The sequence below is a fragment of the Notamacropus eugenii genome, chromosome 7 (assembly GCF_028372415.1).
Source record: "Notamacropus eugenii isolate mMacEug1 chromosome 7, mMacEug1.pri_v2, whole genome shotgun sequence".
Classification (NCBI taxonomy): domain Eukaryota; kingdom Metazoa; phylum Chordata; class Mammalia; order Diprotodontia; family Macropodidae; genus Notamacropus; species Notamacropus eugenii.
The window spans coordinates 17,136,205-17,154,192 of NC_092878.1; the positions used below are offsets into that span (position 1 = coordinate 17,136,205).

The following is a 17,988-nucleotide window of genomic DNA, read 5'->3' on the forward strand; positions in this document are numbered from 1 at the left end:
GCCAAGATGAGCCCTGAGCAGATAATGATGACCACAGATGATGCCTGCCTATAACTTAATGAAAAGGTAAGTCAGGTCTGTAGATTGTGGAACTCAGTGGAAATGCCATCCGTTTAATAATGGCACAATAGCTGTTTTGTGTGTTGAACCATTTGACAATTGCCAAGGACTTGCTTGGTGAGAACTTTCTTTTCTGGTTCTTTAGTAATTATGGTTTCTGATGTCGAACTGAAAGTTTGGTTAAGAAAAAGGCAACAGGTTAAATGCATACATTTTTATTCCCTTTATAGTTAATGATTATGTGAATCATGGAACCAGAATGAAATTCTGACTAATACAAGAATGACCAGGCTTAAATCTGTTTCAGGACAATCCCAGATGTCTGTGTCCCTCAGATTTATGGTCTTCATATGTTGAACTATACCATGGGAAAGAAATTTCTTAATTGCATAGGTTGTAAATACAATAAGATAACAGAGTTGACAAAGTTTCAATTGAAATTAAGACCCAAGATATCTGTGTTTTCTTTACCATTAACATGCCATAACATAGTATATGTCCACAAAATATTAAGATACGGAAAACTTCAAGATAGTGTCTTGGGTTTAGGGTCTCGTAAGGAATGCTAAGTCAGCCCCATCTGGCTTTGTTGCCATAGAAAGAGGTACTCTATGAGTTTACTTCAGAGAACAAGGAGACTGTTAGGTCCAGGTTCTTCTTAATTCAAGTTCTGGCCCTTATTAAAGTCCAAAATTTATATTTAATGATTATCACTGAGGACATAAAGACTTCAGAAATAATTGTGAGGTTGCATCTCTATGTTACCACAAAATAGTCTAACCACTTCCATATTAGAGAGAGGCAACACAGTTGCTACAATTCAACACAGAAACAAGAAGTGACAATGCAAAGAAAATGATAGCCTAACAAATGACACCAGTTCAGAGGCAAAAATAGTGGTGAGCTGGTAAATGTTTAACAACCAGTTCTCTGGGGAAATGTATGCATGGCACACTTTTAAATTTAATCTGCACTTTAATCATTTTCCCCATCCTCTGGTGTGTGACACCAGAGGTGTCAAACACACATGTGAACTGCTTGCAATCCACAGTACTATCTAGTGCAAGATAAAATCAGATTAAAATGTAGCTCCTATCTGATTTTAATGTGTTAATGCATTAATTAAAAAAGCAATATAAAATATTTCGTTTTTTGAGTCAAAGTATAGGCTGAAGGGATCCTTATGTTTGGTGGCCCTATTTCTATTTGAGTTTGATGCCACTGATCGAGACAATCTACAAAACAATAAATCAGTTCCTGATTTATACCATTTGATGATTTCCAAGATATAATAACGCTCATGGTGAAAATTTAACAGTTGGTCCTCCTGAGCTGGTGTAAATTGACTCCAGCATACCACTTGGTTAAATCAACCTGGTAGATGAGTTCACTAGAAAGGTAGATGACATTATTAGCTATGCCACAGATTCAGAGGCAAAGGAATGTTCCAGCTGAGAAACAAACCAATATATCTTCTCTGAGAGAAATTGTTAATAACCAATTGCTAATATCAGGGGATCCACGGTTTTTTTTTTTTTCCTTTCCTATTTCTTCATTTAAAGATATGTCAAAGTAACCTCTGAAGGATAGGGCTGATGATGAGATTGAGTTAATATTCTCCTCAGTCTTGGACATGACCCAACCCAACTGGGAAAGATTAGTTCTGATTAAAGGTAGCCTAATCTAGGTGAAATCTGACCCATTGTTCAACTATATAAGTGGTCTGGGTGGAGAATAGATCCTTTTGTGCAGATTCCTGGAGGTGAATAATCTAGATATGGAGATGAGCCTCTTTGTCCAAGAGTGACAAGGTCAGAGTCCCATATCTCAGCCCCTTATTAGAACAGGTCCACCTCTCATTCTAATATTCATTCTCTCATTAATTGTTAACAAATCAGAATTGGTTTCTGCCTGTCAGAAACAGCCACTCTTCCAAGGGTAGCTAAGTATTCAGGGGCTTCCAATGTTTGTCTTTGGTTTTGAGAAGGCCATTGATTACTGGTGAGCCATAATTAATAAATTCATTATTGATTATCCAGGAATTATGTCTCTCCAACTTTTTCATTTATCACATCCCTTTCCTGTTTGTGGAATGGGAATCTACAGATGAGTGTGCTTGGCTCTATGCTAGCTGCTCCAAATACAAATCCAAAAGTGAGTAGTCTTTGCTCACAAATTAACAATGTAACTTTTTCAATGATAAATAGGTATGTAATATATACAAAATAATAACACAGAGATGGGGAAAGTATTAACATTGGAGTAGAGGGGAAGAGGATCAGGAAAATCCTATTGACTGAGGCAACAGTTGAAGAAAGATAAGGGTTCCAAGAAGTTTAGGTGAGGAGGAAAAACATTCTGCACATAGAAAGCAGTCTGAAAAAAAGAACAAAGGTGGGAGATGTGATATCATGTACAGGGAATAGCAAGTTTGGAAGAATAATTAAGTAGGTAAAAAGGATGTGTAATAAGTCTGGAAAGAATGTCTGGATCCAGATAGTGAAGGATGAAATGCCAAAACAAAAAAAAAGTTTACCATTTATCCTAAAGGCATTGAGGAGCCATAGAAGCTCCTTGAGCAGGGGAATGTATTTTAGGAAAATCATTTTGGTGGATTATGAAGGATATTGAAGAAGGGAAAAGACTGGATTCAGGAAGCCCAATTAGAAAGTTATTATATTACAGTCAAGAAAAGAGGTGATGACCACCTAAACTAGTTATTCAAGGTGTAGAGAAAGGAAAGGAAAGAAAAGAATACAAGAAACATGAATGAAGTAGAATTGGTAAGACTTGGCAACAGATTACATATGGAGGATGAGTGATAAAAGAGGGTACCTTTCAGGTTGCTAACTAGGTGCCTAGAAGAATAGTGGTTTCCTTTGCTTTGAATTAATGTGTCCTCTGGCTTGGTCTGACAAAAGAAAACATGGTTTATAACTTGAAAGTTGTACTTTTGAGTAGATGCTGACCTAAAACCATCCTTGGAGTTGGGAGTAGTTTTCAAAGTTCCATAGGTCACACAGTACAAAGTCTTGTACTTATTCAAAGGCTCAATCAATAGGATATAACTGCAACTCAGGAGCCACGAATCATCAGCCTGTTTTTTATTCAGATGCCCAACTTCTACTATTTTGTTTCTATTAGATGCAAAACTATAATTTCTAACAAACACAAATAGACTGTGAGAACAAATCTCAAGTACACTGGGCATAAGCCCTATATGTGACATGTCAATACATTTGCATAATGTCTACATAGATTCATGGAAACTTAATTCTCAGTAAAAATTTCCCCTGGGACATTCATCTCATTTTTTTATTTTACAATTATGATTAACTGATACAAAATGAAGTGAGAAGAACCTATATAGATTATACACCTACGGTCATGCAAAACATATTTCCATGTAAGTCATGTTGTGGAAAAAATAACACAGAACAAAAAGAAAAAGAAAGAAATGTTTTAAAAAGTATACTTTGAGCTGCATTCAGACTTGATCAGTTCTTTCTTTGGAGATGGGTAGAAGTTTTCTTCATAAATCCTTGGAAATTTGTCTTGAATTATCGTATTGCTGAGAATGGCCACATCATTCCCAGTTCATCATCTTTACAATATTGTTGTTACTGTGTACACTGCTCTCTTGATTCTTCTCATTTCAGTTTGTATCATATAAGATTCATATAAGATTTTTCAGAATTTTCTGAAAACATCCTGCTCATCATTTCTTATAGCACAATAGTAATCTGTCACAATCATAAATATCACAAACTGTTCAGCCATTTCCTCAGTTGATGGGCATCCCCTCAATTTGTAATGCCTTGCCACCACAAAAAAAGCTGCAATAAATTCTTTTAATATGGGTCCTTTTCTTTCTTTTTCCATCTCTTTGGGATACAAACCTTGTAGTGGTATTGCTGGGGTAAAGGGTAAGTACAGTTTTATAACCCTTTGGGCATAGTTCCAATTTACTCTTCAGAAAGGCTGGATCATTTCACAACTCCACCAACAATACATTAGTGTTCCAATTCTCTCACATTCCCATCAACATTTGTCACTTGATTTTCTGTTATGCTAGCGAATATGATAGGTGTGAGGTGGCTCCTCAGAGTTGTTTTAATTTGCAGACCTTGTTCCCCAGGAGTAGCTTTCAAGAACTCAGGGCCATTTCCACACCACTGGAGTCTGTGGTCAGCTCATGAATTAATTTATTATAAATGAAAGCTCTTATGAAACATTTAATTATTCATAATAAACTAAGTCTTCAGTGCTGTAGTTGTTTCTGAGGGTTATTGCCTCTAGGTTACACTGACAAAGCAATGAATTAATAAAAACAAAAAGAATTAGCAATAGGTGCATTGCCTTTTGTCCTACGAGGTTTATTCCCCTAGAAATATGGACGAATCTGTGTAGCTTACTGACATATTGCTCCCTTCCCTTGTGACGACTTACAAGCCAGGTAAACTAACTGGTCACTTTTAATTTTCATCCTTTCAACTAACTTTTAAGTCACACTTGGCATGTATGGGATGTTCAAGAAGGACTGGCATCTCTGATGTGAGGGCTTGCCGAGGGCTACTCAGCTGCTTTTGGTATCCACATGTCGCCAACTCTCACCTATGGCTCCAAGAAGCTGTAGTACACAAAATGGCCATATGCCAGTAAAATATCTTGACAGAAAGGCTAAATCAGGTTGATTTACCTCAAACCCATTGGTGAGGTAGGGAGATGTCTACCCCAAGCATGTGAAGACTCTCCCCTGGTAGAAAAGGTCAATGAGAGCAATTTGTTTCCATGCCCATAAAGGTGGCTGAAGCAGGTGCTCTGGAGCTCTTAGAGTTTCATCTACCAAGCTCATCCACTGCAACCCTGGCCACCAACAGTTGTCTTGACTTTTGTCCCCACTGGACTTCAATGACTAGAGTAGAGAGTGAGGCTGCAACTTTGTGCAATTCTGCCTCACTTAAATTCAATTCATACACAAATCAAGACATCATCCATGATGTCATTGGTCCTCTTTGAAACAGAAGGATGTAGAAGTCAGACTTGACATAAAGAGCAAAAAACTGATATCAACTTCATTCGCCTAAGCTCTTGTTCTCCCTAACTATCCATTAATTTAGATGGGCTTCATACTGTTTGTTTGTTAGTCTTTTTTCACCTGAGTCTTTAAGTGCTCAGAAAAACACTTGAATAAAATAGAGACAAATAATGTTTTACTTCTTGATCTCCAGAGGGGAAATTTCAATATATTCAGTAGACAGAGTAGGTACAAGCTATTTTTTTATTACCACTCCAAAACAGAAAAAAACCCATAAAAGTATAGAATATAGCATCTCATCTTTTTTTCACTAGATTATCTAGAACTTTTGTTCTATTATTGATATAATTAAGTATCTAAACTTCAAGTTAACCTCATATAAAGCAATCTATACATACAACTGATTTTTTAAAAGCCAATGTGCAGCTAAGAAGCAGAATTTTCCTAAGAGCAGTAGACCTCTTTTAAAACCAAATTTGATAGAAAGTTATGTTCTATGATTGTTCAACATAGTAACAGACCTATTGGGTTTGGTTTTTTATTTTATTTTCTGGATAGTTTGTAGTCTCTAACAACTCTCAAGAATGCAGAACTTCAGTTAATCAGTCAATCAAACAAGCAAGACAGTGTTTATACATCCATCATTTTCTGGATTATTGATAACCTGGGCATATTTTCCCCAGATAACTATTCCTTCTTATGTCACAAGCCCAGTTCACTCACATTCACTTCAATGATAGTACCTTTGGTAATAACACTCAAAGATGTATATAGTGGAAATGAGGGATTCTCATCACACTACTTATGCGTAGACAAAAAGTGACTTTAAGTTCAAGATGAATTACATGAGTCTTCTTAAAATGCAAACCCTTTAGTCTAATAAATCTTTCCTATTTTGGTTTTTTTTTTACTAATGCCATCCCCCATAAAGCAGACTTTAATTAACTATGTTCTTCCAAGACTTTTTCTTCTCTTTCTGGGATGAATAAACTTTACCACATCTATTTCTCTTTGGGCATGAACTTTTGGAAAAGGCACTTCTCATTTACCAGCTTTATTTTGTTGTTTTGTTGTGACCTGGAAAACAGATCCAGGAGAGACAATTTAGAAATTATGGGACCTCCTGAAAGCCATGACCAAAAAAAGAGCCTAGACATGATATTTCATGAAATTATCAAAGAAAACTGCTCTGATATCCTAGAACCAGAAAGCAAAATAAATATTGAAAGAATCCACCAATCACCTCCTGAAAGAAATTCAAAAAGAGAGACTCCTAGGAACACTATAGCCAAATTCGAGAATTCCCAGGTCAAGGAGAAAATATTGCAAGCAGCTAGAAAGAAAAAATTTGAGTATTGTGGAAATACAATCAGGATAACACAAGATCCAGCAGCTTCTACATTAAGGGAATGAAGGGCATGGAATATGATATTCCAGAAATCAAAGGAACTGGGATTAAAACCAAGAATCACCTACCCAGCAAAACTGAGTATAATACTTCAGGGGGAAAAGTGGAATTCAATGAACTAGAGGACTTTCAAGCATTCTTGATGAAAAGACCAGAGCTGAAAAGAAAATTTCACTTTCAAACACAAGAATCAAGAGAAGTATGAAAAAGTAAACAGGAAAGCGAAATCACAAGGGACTTACTAAAGGTGAACTGTTTACATACCTATGTGGAAAGATAATATTTGTAACTCTTGAAACTTTTTTCAGTACCAGGATGGTTGGTGGGATTACACACACACACACACACACACACACACACACACACACACACACACATACACACACACTCAGAGAGAGAGAGAGAAGAGAGAGAGGGAAACAGAGCACAGGGTAAGTTGAATAGGAAGGAATCATATCTAAAAAAATTAAATCAAGGGGTGAGAAAAGAATATATTGGGAGGAGAAAGAGAGAAATGAAATGGGGCAAATTATCTCTCATAAAAGAGGCAAGAAAAAGCCTTTTCAATGGAGGGGAAAAGAGGGGAAGTGAGAGGAAAAAAGTGAAACTTACTCTCGTAACATTTGGTTCAAGGAAGCAAGAACATGCACACTCAATTTAGTGTGAAAACCTATCTGACAATACAGGAAAGTAGGGTAGAAAGTGATAAGCAGGGCTGGGGGAAGATGATGGAAGGGAGGACAAGTGGGAGGAGGGAGCAATTAGAAGTTAACACTCTTGGGGAAGGACAAGGTCAAAAGGGAGAATAGAAGATATGAGGGCCAGGATAGGATGGAAGGAAATATAGTTAGTCTTAAAGAACATGACTATTATGGAAGTCATTTGCAAAACTGCACACATATAGCCTATAATGAATTGATTGCCTTCTCAGTGGGATGGGTGGGGAGGGAGGGAGGAAGAGAAGTTGGAACTCAAAGTTTTAGGAACAAATGTTGAGTATTATTCCTGCATACAACTGACAAATAAGAAACACAGATAATGGGGTACAGAAATTTATCTTGCCCTACAAGACAAAAGAGAAGATGGGAAAGAGGGAAGGCAGGGATGTTAGAAGGGAGGGCAGATTGGTGGAAGGGGTAATCAGAATGCTAGGCATTTTGGAGTGGGGGAGAGGAAAGATAAGGAGAAAATTTGGAGCTCAAAATTTTGTGGAAATGAATGTTGAAAACAAAATGAATTAATAATTTTTTTAAATACTAATATTGTCTTATATTTGTTTGTCTGAGTACATGCTGTACCCCCCAATAAAATCAAAATATCTTGAGGCCAAGACTCATTTTTCATTTTGTCTTTATACTCCAACATCTAACAAAACACTCTGTACATGGCAGATGATTATCAAATGTTTGTGCAATTTGCAAAAACCTGCCTGTTCTCTGCTTGTATTCTCATCAGGGAAATCCTTGACTTTTGAATCAGTGTTTTCATCTATATTATTTTCCATTGCTTTGATATGCTTCCTCAACGCTTTCCAGTTGTGTCATTTTTAGCATGTATTTCTTCAGTGTATATGATTAGTTGGGCTAGTACTACTGCAATTGGACTTTACAACTTAAGTGTTATTTCAATTCCCCCTCATGGCCTTCTGAGGGACTGGTGTTCTAAGGTTCAAATGTGGTGAAGACTTGATAGCACTGGTACTATTTCTGATTGATTTTTTAAAATGTGATAACAAAAAGCCACTATGAGCAATTATTCCATTGTGTTATATAATTTCGGGTAAAATTCTTTCTATTTATTTTTCTCTGCTATGTTAAAATAAAATTGATCAACAAAAAAGTTACTAAGTATTCAATTATACTTTTAAATGATTTTATTCATCATAACAGCATTTAAATACATTTGAAAATATGAATATATATGCAAGTCATCATTCAGTCTACAGAAAATAGAGTTTCCAATATATTGTATTATCAAGTTGCGTATCATTGGAACTGCATAAAAATCAAAATGACAGTGTTCTGCATGTAGATTATCAGGTTGCTTTACAATAATTATCAGACTTCACAATGATCATTGGCCCACAGGGTGGGAGCACTGGTTTAAATAAAGAACAAACCAAGAAAAGGCACTAAATAAACACAACACAGAATGTAGCCATTACAATAGGGTGTAAAATTTGTTGAGGAAACCTATAAAATTATGCAGACAATGACTTAAATGAAAAACTCAGGTACAGTATCCAAAAGACTGCACATGTGTCCCTTAGAGTATCTTCCAAATAACAGTTTTATATGGAAAGGGAAGTGGTATAGTGAGAAAGAGTCAGCCTTAAAGATCAAAAGTCCTGCCTTCAAGTTCCATCACCAACACTTTTTGATTATGTGACCCAGGACAACTCACTTAACCTCTCAGTGTTCTAGGTGGCTCTCTACATGCCAGAAAAGGTACCAAATTGTTTACTAGGGGGCATTCCCTGAAGTAGTTTCTTACACAAATAAATTAAGATTCAGTCTCTATACCAACTCTATTTCAACTTTTAAAAAGGGGTTAAAGGCAGAAAATTACAATGGAAAGACAACTGGGTCTGGAGCCAAAGGACCTACATTCATATCCCATTACTACCTATGTAAACTTGGTAAAATCACTTAATTTCCTTGGATCTCTGTTTACTCACCTGTAAAAATAAGGAGGCTTGGTGAAGGGTTCTAAGGTCCATTCTAGCTCTTTGAGCCTAAAAGCCCAACATGTGTGATGACAGACACCGTGTGTGATGACAATCTTGAATAATTACCAGGAAGGATAGTGTAGTCTCTTTCTGAATCTAATGTCTAACTATTTAGAGCTGAAAAGGAACTTAGAGCATATCAAATCAATCTCCATTTTGGAGATGAGAAAGTTGAAAGTGAGAGAGGTTAGAGACTTGACCTTGGTCACTCACCTATTAAATGCCTAAGGTAGGATTAAATTTCTGGCCAAGGGAAAGTTCATTAATAATTGGGCATGTCTTCCATTCTGATCACAGAGATCCAATCTGCTCCTGTCCCATCTGCTCCCAATGATGATGAAGAAAACTCGATAGAATTTATTTCATTTTTGATTGACTTTAAAAAGATGACAAAAAGACCAGTGTGCGCAATTATTCCACAGTGTTTCACAATTTTCAGGTAATATACTTTGGTTTTTGTTTGTTCTATGATCTTAATGATACAGTGAGCTGAAGTGGCTCACCATATGCGATAACAGCCATCAGGAAGAACATTACAATCTTAGACTCAGGTGCTAACTCCAAGTCAAGTACACTATGCATTGTACAACCTTGCCTTCTCAATTTTCTTTGGAGGATGGATTACGACGAAGGACTTAGCTAATTATGAACAAGAATCCTGAGGAGAGATCTTATCCCACTATAGTGTTGAAACACTAACTAAAATGGCTTCAGACATCTCAGCAGCTCCCCTTTTTCTCCAATCTGTTTGACAGCGTCAAACGATGTATTTAAGACAACTTCCTGGAAATGATGATGTTACTCAACAGCTTCCTCATTGCTACCTTCATCTCTTTATTCCTGAATGTATAGATGACAGGATTCATAAAAGGGGTGATAAGTGCATCAAAAATAGCAAGAAATTTATCTATTGGCAAAGTGGGGAATGGCCATACATAAACAATGATGCATGGACCAAAGAAAAAGATCACTACTGTGATGTGAGCTGACAGGGTGGAGAGGGCTTTGGATGAACCAACCGAAGAGTGTTTACAAACAGTGACCAGGATAAAAATATAAGAAACAATCAATATGAAGAAAGTGCCTATGGAGATGAAGCCACTGTTAGCAGTGACCAAGAACTCCAGTCTATAGGTATCCATACAGGCAAGTTTGATGAATCTAGGGAAATCACAATAAAAACTATCTACTTTATTAGGACCACAGAAAGGTAAGTGTACAACAAAAGCCAACTGCAACATAGAATGGATAAAGCCAATAATCCAAGATACCATCAAAAACAAGATGCACCTTCTCAGGCTCATAATGGTCAGGTAGTGAAGAGGTTTACAAATTGCAATGTATCGATCAAAGGCCATAACTATAAGGAGCACCATCTCAGTACCCCCAACAGTGTGAATAAAGAACATCTGGGTGATGCAGCCATTCCAAGAGATGACTTTGCGCTTTCTGAAGAGATCAGAAATCATTTTAGGGGTTGCAATACTGCAAATACATGTGTCAATGAAAGAGAGGTTAGCCAGAAGAAAGTACATGGGTGAGTGCAATCGAATATCAGCAAGAACTGTTAGTATAATGAGGAGGTTTCCTAACATGCTTGCCACATAAAACACTGAGAAGAACATAAACAGAAAACCTCGCATCTCCTGAGAACTCGTGAGTCCCAACAGAACAAACTCATACACTACAGACTCATTTGATCCATCCATCAACTCAGTTTGCAGAGCAGATTCTGGAATTTACCTGAAGAATATAGTAAAAATGCTAATGCAGTTATTAGTATCAAAAGCAGGCATCGTGAGTGGATAAGGGCTCAAACTTCAAAAATTCAATATTGCTTTATCATTTTATATGACTGGATAACTATCCATAATCATAAGATCATAGATTTCGAACTGGAAGAGACTTCAGAGGTCAGTGAGACTATTTCCCTCATTTCACAAATGAGGAAACTGAGACTGAGAAAGCTTGAGTGACATGACTTGATTCAAACTCAGGTCTTTCTGACTCCAAGTCCACAACTTTATCCCCTGCATAACCTAGCTTTCTTACGGACACTAAAATTGTAACATTCCAATACAAAGCATTCCTTTGCCTAGAATGCACTGCCCTTCATCTCCACCTCTCAAAAACCTTTTCTTCAAGGCTCTCCTCTGTCTTTAACTTCTTCTGTGAATTTTTTTTCCTGATCCACTCTTCCCTCTCCCATCCCCAATATGTGCTCTTAGTCTTAGAGGATTTTTAGCACTCTCTTCTATTTTCTTGGATAAACTGAGATAATATTTATAAAGCACTTGGCAAACCTTAAAGTATTATGTGTATGATGTTAGATTTTATCATTATTAACACCCTTATTTGCATAGATGTACACCAATAAATTGGAAGACCCCTGAAAAGAGACATTGTATTGGTTTTACATTTCTACCCCAAGATCTTTCATATAGTAGGCACTTACATGTTTACCATTGTACTTAATTTTAGATTTTGTACCATGTCCCTTATCTTGATATTTCCTGGTAGCTTTCCTAACACATGATTCTGAGAGACTCCAACATTCAACTTCAAGTTAAGGTCGAGTTTTTGTGAATGCCAGATACAGTGTGAGACACTGGAAAATTTAGGGATGACCAGATGCAGTATAGAAGCATATCACAGGGAGTGGTTTGGTGCTACCCAAAAATCTCATTAATTCCCAGTAACGTTCAACAATGCAAAATGTGTCAGTGTTATTCAATTTTTCTGTTTTGACCCAAGTCATACATATCTTCATATAATGCTTCATAGAAAAGAAACCTAGAAGTGAAAAAAATGAGATGCTGGGATGAGGAGGGAGAGCAATATAATTAAGAAAGAGCAGATGTCCAGAAGAATGGAAAACGCATGAAGCAGTATTAGGAGAAACAACCAAAGTAGCACAGGGAGTTTTAATAAGGGAATGACAAAGAATTAGGAAAGGAAACCTACTATCTTTTCCCTCTCTCCTTTCACTGATGTTCTTTAACAGGCACTTTGAAGCTTCTTCTATTTCTCTCCAACCTGGACTTCTATTCACTTCCTACCTGTGTACAATAATTTTTTAAACAATTATACAATCATCCCCAAGCTACTGTTGTATCATTCAATATTCATACTCATAGGAATGGATATCCTTTACACCATAACACTGAGCATCATTTTGATGCTGTAAAAATGCTGCTTGTATGTTAAGAAAATTCTTTACCATGAAAAAGTCTCCCTCAAGTGGTCATACATCCTACTTGAATACCAACCATGAAAAGGAATTGGCTACTATCATTCCAGTTTTGGAAACTTTAAAAGTTATACATTTTTAACTATGCTACAATAAAAACTCCCTATTTCTAGAATGGATACCCTACTCATCTCTCTTTATGAAATCTGTTTTCTATCATTTGCTGTCATTTCGGTTGTTCTCTGGCTCTCCTCCAGTCTCAAATTATTATTATAATATACATATATATACATATATCAAGTAAAATGAGACACAAAATGGTCCTAAAATGGATCTGACAAATGATAGATCTAAGAAGAGAATTATTTACTTATTTTTGCACTTCACATATCTATTTATCCATTCCAATATTATGTTAACATTTACTCATACAATATTGATAGCACAGTGAAGATATCCTATATCCAAGAGATACTCTAGTATGGGTTCTTATTAGTATTGTCTACAACTAAAAGGCTATGAAACCATCCAAAGTGAGAAGATACAGATATCACTCTGTATATTATAGTTCAATCCAGACAACAGATTGACTGCTGCCTGAGGACCAACCTAGGTTTATCACCAGGTTAGATATAAAATGACAAATTATTTGGTCATGACATTCCATACTTACAGTTAAAGTCATTTCAAGTATTGTCTTAAAATAAATTCTGCAAATGTATGACTAGCTAGCATTCAATCATCATAGATTCAGAAAGCAAGAGCTAGAAGGAACCTCAACCTAGTCCAACTCTCCCTCATTTTACTGTTGAGCAAACAGATACCCACAGAGATTTGCCCACTGTCACCCAGGTAATAAATGTCAAAGGTAAGATATGAACCTAGGTCTGACTCTAGGGGCAGTAATCTTCCCACTGTACTATCCTGGCTCTCTTTGTGAACCATGTATGCTTACTACTCCTAGGAACACTTTTAGTATAAGTAGAAATTCTTGGGGTTTTTGTCTACTCTAGACCAATGCCACTGTCTCTTAGCTTTGAGCCCTCCCTGCATACCAGAAGCGTAAGAGTCAGCTCTTGGTACCCCAATTTTGAATAGTTAGGAATTCGAGCCACAAGAATTAGAGCTAGAGGTAAACTTATAGATCATCTTGTCAATTTCTTTCTCATTTCACAGATGAGAAACCAAGAAGCAGAAAAGTAAAGTGACCTACCCAATGTCATATAACTACTAAGTGGTAACACTAGAGTTAGAATCCAGATCTTTTGACTCCAAAGCCAGCCTGTTTTCTACTATGCCATGTTGTCTCCAAATCCACATGTGGTAAAGTTTTCTTAACAGAATTGATGATCATATTCTATCCAAAGTTACAACTAATACTCATCAGTCTCATCTAAGCTCTGGAGATGGCCTTATCCAAGTACTAAATGGGAGCCATCAAATATGTAAAACAATGGCTTCCAAGGAGAGATTGATGCCATACTTGCCTTCAAGGTAGACTGAAGATTCTCTTCCTGTTCCCCTCGTACAGTAGTTTCCACTGTAGACTGTGAGAAGATGATTTACCTTACCAAGGGTCATGAGAAATGTAGTTGGAAAAAAAGGAAGCTAAGGGTAAAAAATGATCATTATTTCAGATTGTATCATCATGACAGTTGAAATAGTAGTAAAAAATGATGGAGGAGACTTGAGAGTTCAGGAAAGATGAAAGATAAACCATAAATTAAGAATTTATTACTCCATTATTCATATCCATGTGGAATAGAAGGAAGAGTGATTTTGGGAAAGCCACTTTTGAAGTGTTTGGGGAAGCAAAGGAGCTATATTAAAATCCTGCCTCTGTCACTCACTAACTGTGTGGCCCTGAAAAAATGAATTATCCTCTCTGGGCTTCATATTCCTCCTATGTAAGATGAAGTACTGCACTAAATAGCTTCTAAAGTCCTTGTCAGCTCTAAATTCATAATCCATAATCTTGCAATCTGTTACAATTAGTAAGGGGATATGAGATAAAAGTAGAAAACTACAGAAAAAGAAAACAAAAGAAAGTGTTAAAAAAAAATGACACACCATTCTCTCCCCCTGAAATAACCTCCTCTCATCTTTTCCATATGCCATATTCCCACCCACTTTTCTAGACCCAACTCAAATAGACTTGTTCCACAAAACCTTCCCAAATCTCATCCACCTATGTTTACCTCTTGCCTCTGGAAATATATTTCAAAAGGCAGAAATATGGAGTATCCTGGTCCCCAGGCAAATTGAAACTCAATACACATAATAATAACTGGAGTTATTCAAAGCTAGACTAAGAGATATGGACCTCATCTATTCAAATCCATGCCCTTCTATTGCATCTTCAAAATTTTATCTAGTCTCTGCTTGAACACCTCTAATGTCTAGGAATACACTCCCTTAAAAAATTACATATTCCATTTCTTGAAAGTTCCAATTATAATTAGGTTCTTTTTTATACTAAGTTCCATCCTACCTGGTGTCCAAGACCTTCCACACCTCCGATTTTTGGTACCATTAACTTCCACTGATATTTAGATATTACCATCAACTTATGTGAATCCTCCTCCATTAAACCTTCCATAACTTGCCCTCTCCACTCCCCTCAGATGAGAGTGATCCTTCCTTTCTCAAATTTCTTTTATAGCTTCATCAGAATCTATCCTTTGTAGCATTCCTATTATGGTTGAACAACAATTATTGAAGTATATGCCTTATTCCATTAGATTATAAATTCCATGAGAAAAATAACACACATTTTTCACGTTTTACCCAGTGCCTCACACACAGTAAATGTTTAATGAATGTTTGTGATGTTGAATTGAGTCAAAATATCTCCCCATAACTTTCATCCACTGATCCTAGTTTTCTTCTCTCACATAAGTCAAAAAATAATTGAAGTAGGTTGAGAAAAAGGGAAATAGAGATTAAAAAGTTGGAGATTGGGAATTTAGATTGTGTTCTCCTGAAAACTCAAAAAATATTGCTTTCGAAAATCTACCTTCTTTGAATTCTGGCCTGAAGTAGCAGCATCCAAGAGTCAAAGAAAGCTCTGATATCTTAACATTCTGGATAGCAACACAGTCCATCATGAATCACTATATGCCATTGTCCTCATTACACGTGGCACTTAATTAACAGCCTTGAATGCTAGTGACCAAGGAATGATGCTGCAATTTGGGAATAGTCACATTTTGATTAGATTGCTTTGGGAACTGTGCTTCACAAACACATTTTTCATCCCACAGGAAATGAAAGGGACAAGAGGATGAAGGGGAAAAAAATAATGTATGTGAAATAGGTTTAATGGTACCTGAGTTGGGAAGAGAGGACTATTTTTATTAAAAATGAGCATAATTTTTGTATATCACTTTCAGGTTTATCAAATTTTTATGTTAACATTGAGAGAATTAATGTAATTATTATCATATCTGTTTTACATATGAGAAAACTGAGGTACAGAGAGATTAAGTGACTTGCCTAATGTAATACAGTTAGTAAAGACTCAAGATAGGACTCAAATTCAGATCTTCTAACTATAAGGATAGTGTTATTTCTACTGCTCTGAATTGGAATGACTGAGAAGCAGAGATAGATAAAAGTGAAAGCGACTGTGGGGTTCTGGTTAGGTAAAAGCCATAAAAGACAGTAATAAGAGAAAAGACAAAAGAATTTAAACTCTGTGAAAGGTGGAGGCCCAAATCTGTTAGAAATCATAACTTAGATAATTTACAGACTGGATGAAAATTTAATATATTATAACCCATAAAAGCTATAACAAGAATATCGTGGCCAGTATATGATCAATACATAATTTTATAATTGAGAATAACTTTGGCTTAACATCCAAGCTCATTACTAGGCAGAAAACCAAAACTACACATCCATCAGTATTGATGTACCCTCTAGCTCTTCCTCCCTTTGTCTGTTTTCTATAATTACCATGGGGATTTTGGGGGTTCTTAGTAGGCATCCATTAAACTGGCCACCCCCCCAAGACTGAAGATTGCCCCTGTTTTTGTAGATATTCATAATAATTGATTAAACTACTACTTATAATCAGTCTGGAGATACTTGACCTCTTTTTTTGGTATCAAAAAGAACACCCTAGTGTAGGGGTACAGTGGTGCAGGGTTCCTCAGTCAGAGGAATTCTGGATCTTACAGCAACCACTATCCTAACTAGATTTCATAGAGCACTGATCACTTCATGGATGACAAGGAGGGAACAGGAAATAAGAATCCTCAGAAAGGAAATTAGGTCTTACAATTGAAGAGCAGTTTTCAGGTTTTTGAAAATTTTTCTCCACACCTTTTATCTCATTTTATTCTCATAACAATATGGTATGGTTAAGTGCATTCTGTATTATAATAATCATTTTACAGATGAAAAATTAAAGTTGTGTGACTTGTTTATGATCTCATAGTAAGTCATTAGGAAATCCAGATACAGATCCCATATTTCTTACCTCCTAGCTCAACTTCTTTCCCCTAGATCACAGTTACCCCCAAACCTTTACCACCAAATGGGATCAAAACACTTAGATCAAATCATCTTCCTTGAAACAGTAATCAAAACTAGCCACATCTATTCTCTCCGTTTAAGGTCTTAGTAGAAGAGAATGGATTTCTCTGAGTGCTATTTGGTTTCCATCTTTCCAAGGAGCCTGTAAGAGAAAAATTTGATTTGATAGTCAGGATTGATGGAAAACATAGAGTTCTTTGGAATTAATTTCAATGGGTAAAACTTGAATTAACGAAGAGAATTGAACTCTTTACAGGAAAAAAATTATTTAATTATGTAGATAGGTAGCTTGTAGCAAGGTTATGCCATTTGGGTACTTCTAATTAAGGTAGGAGACAAGAGAAAAATTCCCCATGACAAGATTTTTCTATTTTCTTTTGAGTTGTTGTTATTTTACAAACTACATGACTGTTCCATAAACTATAACCAACTGAAAAACCAAAGTTTTACAGTGTCTAAAGGTATTGAGGGTGAAATTAAGTAAAGGGATATTTTTAAGAATATATAAGAACGTTTACCTAATGTCATCAATAACCATTGAAGAGATGTTAAAATGTACTTAGAGATTTATATTTCTTTTAAAGAAGTTCTAAAGTATATCTTTTCTTGAGAATAATTAATTACTTGGTTACTTAATATAGGATATCAATTAAGACTTTTACAGAAAAAATATATATACTCTTTATTTCTCCCAGTTATCTATACCCAAGGTCAGTTTCTCCATTGGACCTAACCACTAACAATCATTCACCCCTGTTAATATGGTAGCACCTACAAAAATGACAAACACAACTGCTTAGGAGTAAATAATTAGTCACTATGAGTCTAGCCTTGACTTCCAAGCTTAGAAAGTGACAGAAAGCATCACAACATGCAATAAGTAGGTGTGAAAAGGATAGTTTCTTCTCTTCTGTCCTTGGGGTTCACTAGGACTAGCTAATGATCTACATAATTAATATACCTAGTGACCTAATTTCTACAATCCACATGACTTCTATGTCTAAATACTTTCCTCTTCCAGTAAC

The 17,988-nt window shown here is 36.1% G+C and overlaps 1 protein-coding gene across 1 annotated transcript; it reads right to left on the reverse strand.

Moving 5' to 3' along the window:
* Positions 1 to 8,438: 8,438 nt before the first annotated feature.
* LOC140513502 (olfactory receptor 4F6-like) lies at positions 8,439 to 11,007 on the reverse strand. Its single transcript, XM_072623242.1, has one exon. The coding sequence runs from the start codon at positions 10,941 to 10,943 to the stop codon at positions 10,005 to 10,007; it is 939 nt and encodes a 312-aa protein (XP_072479343.1). The 5' UTR covers positions 10,944 to 11,007; the 3' UTR covers positions 8,439 to 10,004.
* Between the last annotated feature and the right edge of the window lie 6,981 nt (positions 11,008 to 17,988).

Bases quoted from the DNA above. Each gene is read 5' to 3' on its own strand.
- LOC140513502 (XM_072623242.1), bottom strand. From the start codon at position 10,943: ATGGATGGATCAAATGAGTCTGTAGTGTATGAGTTTGTTCTGTTGGGA.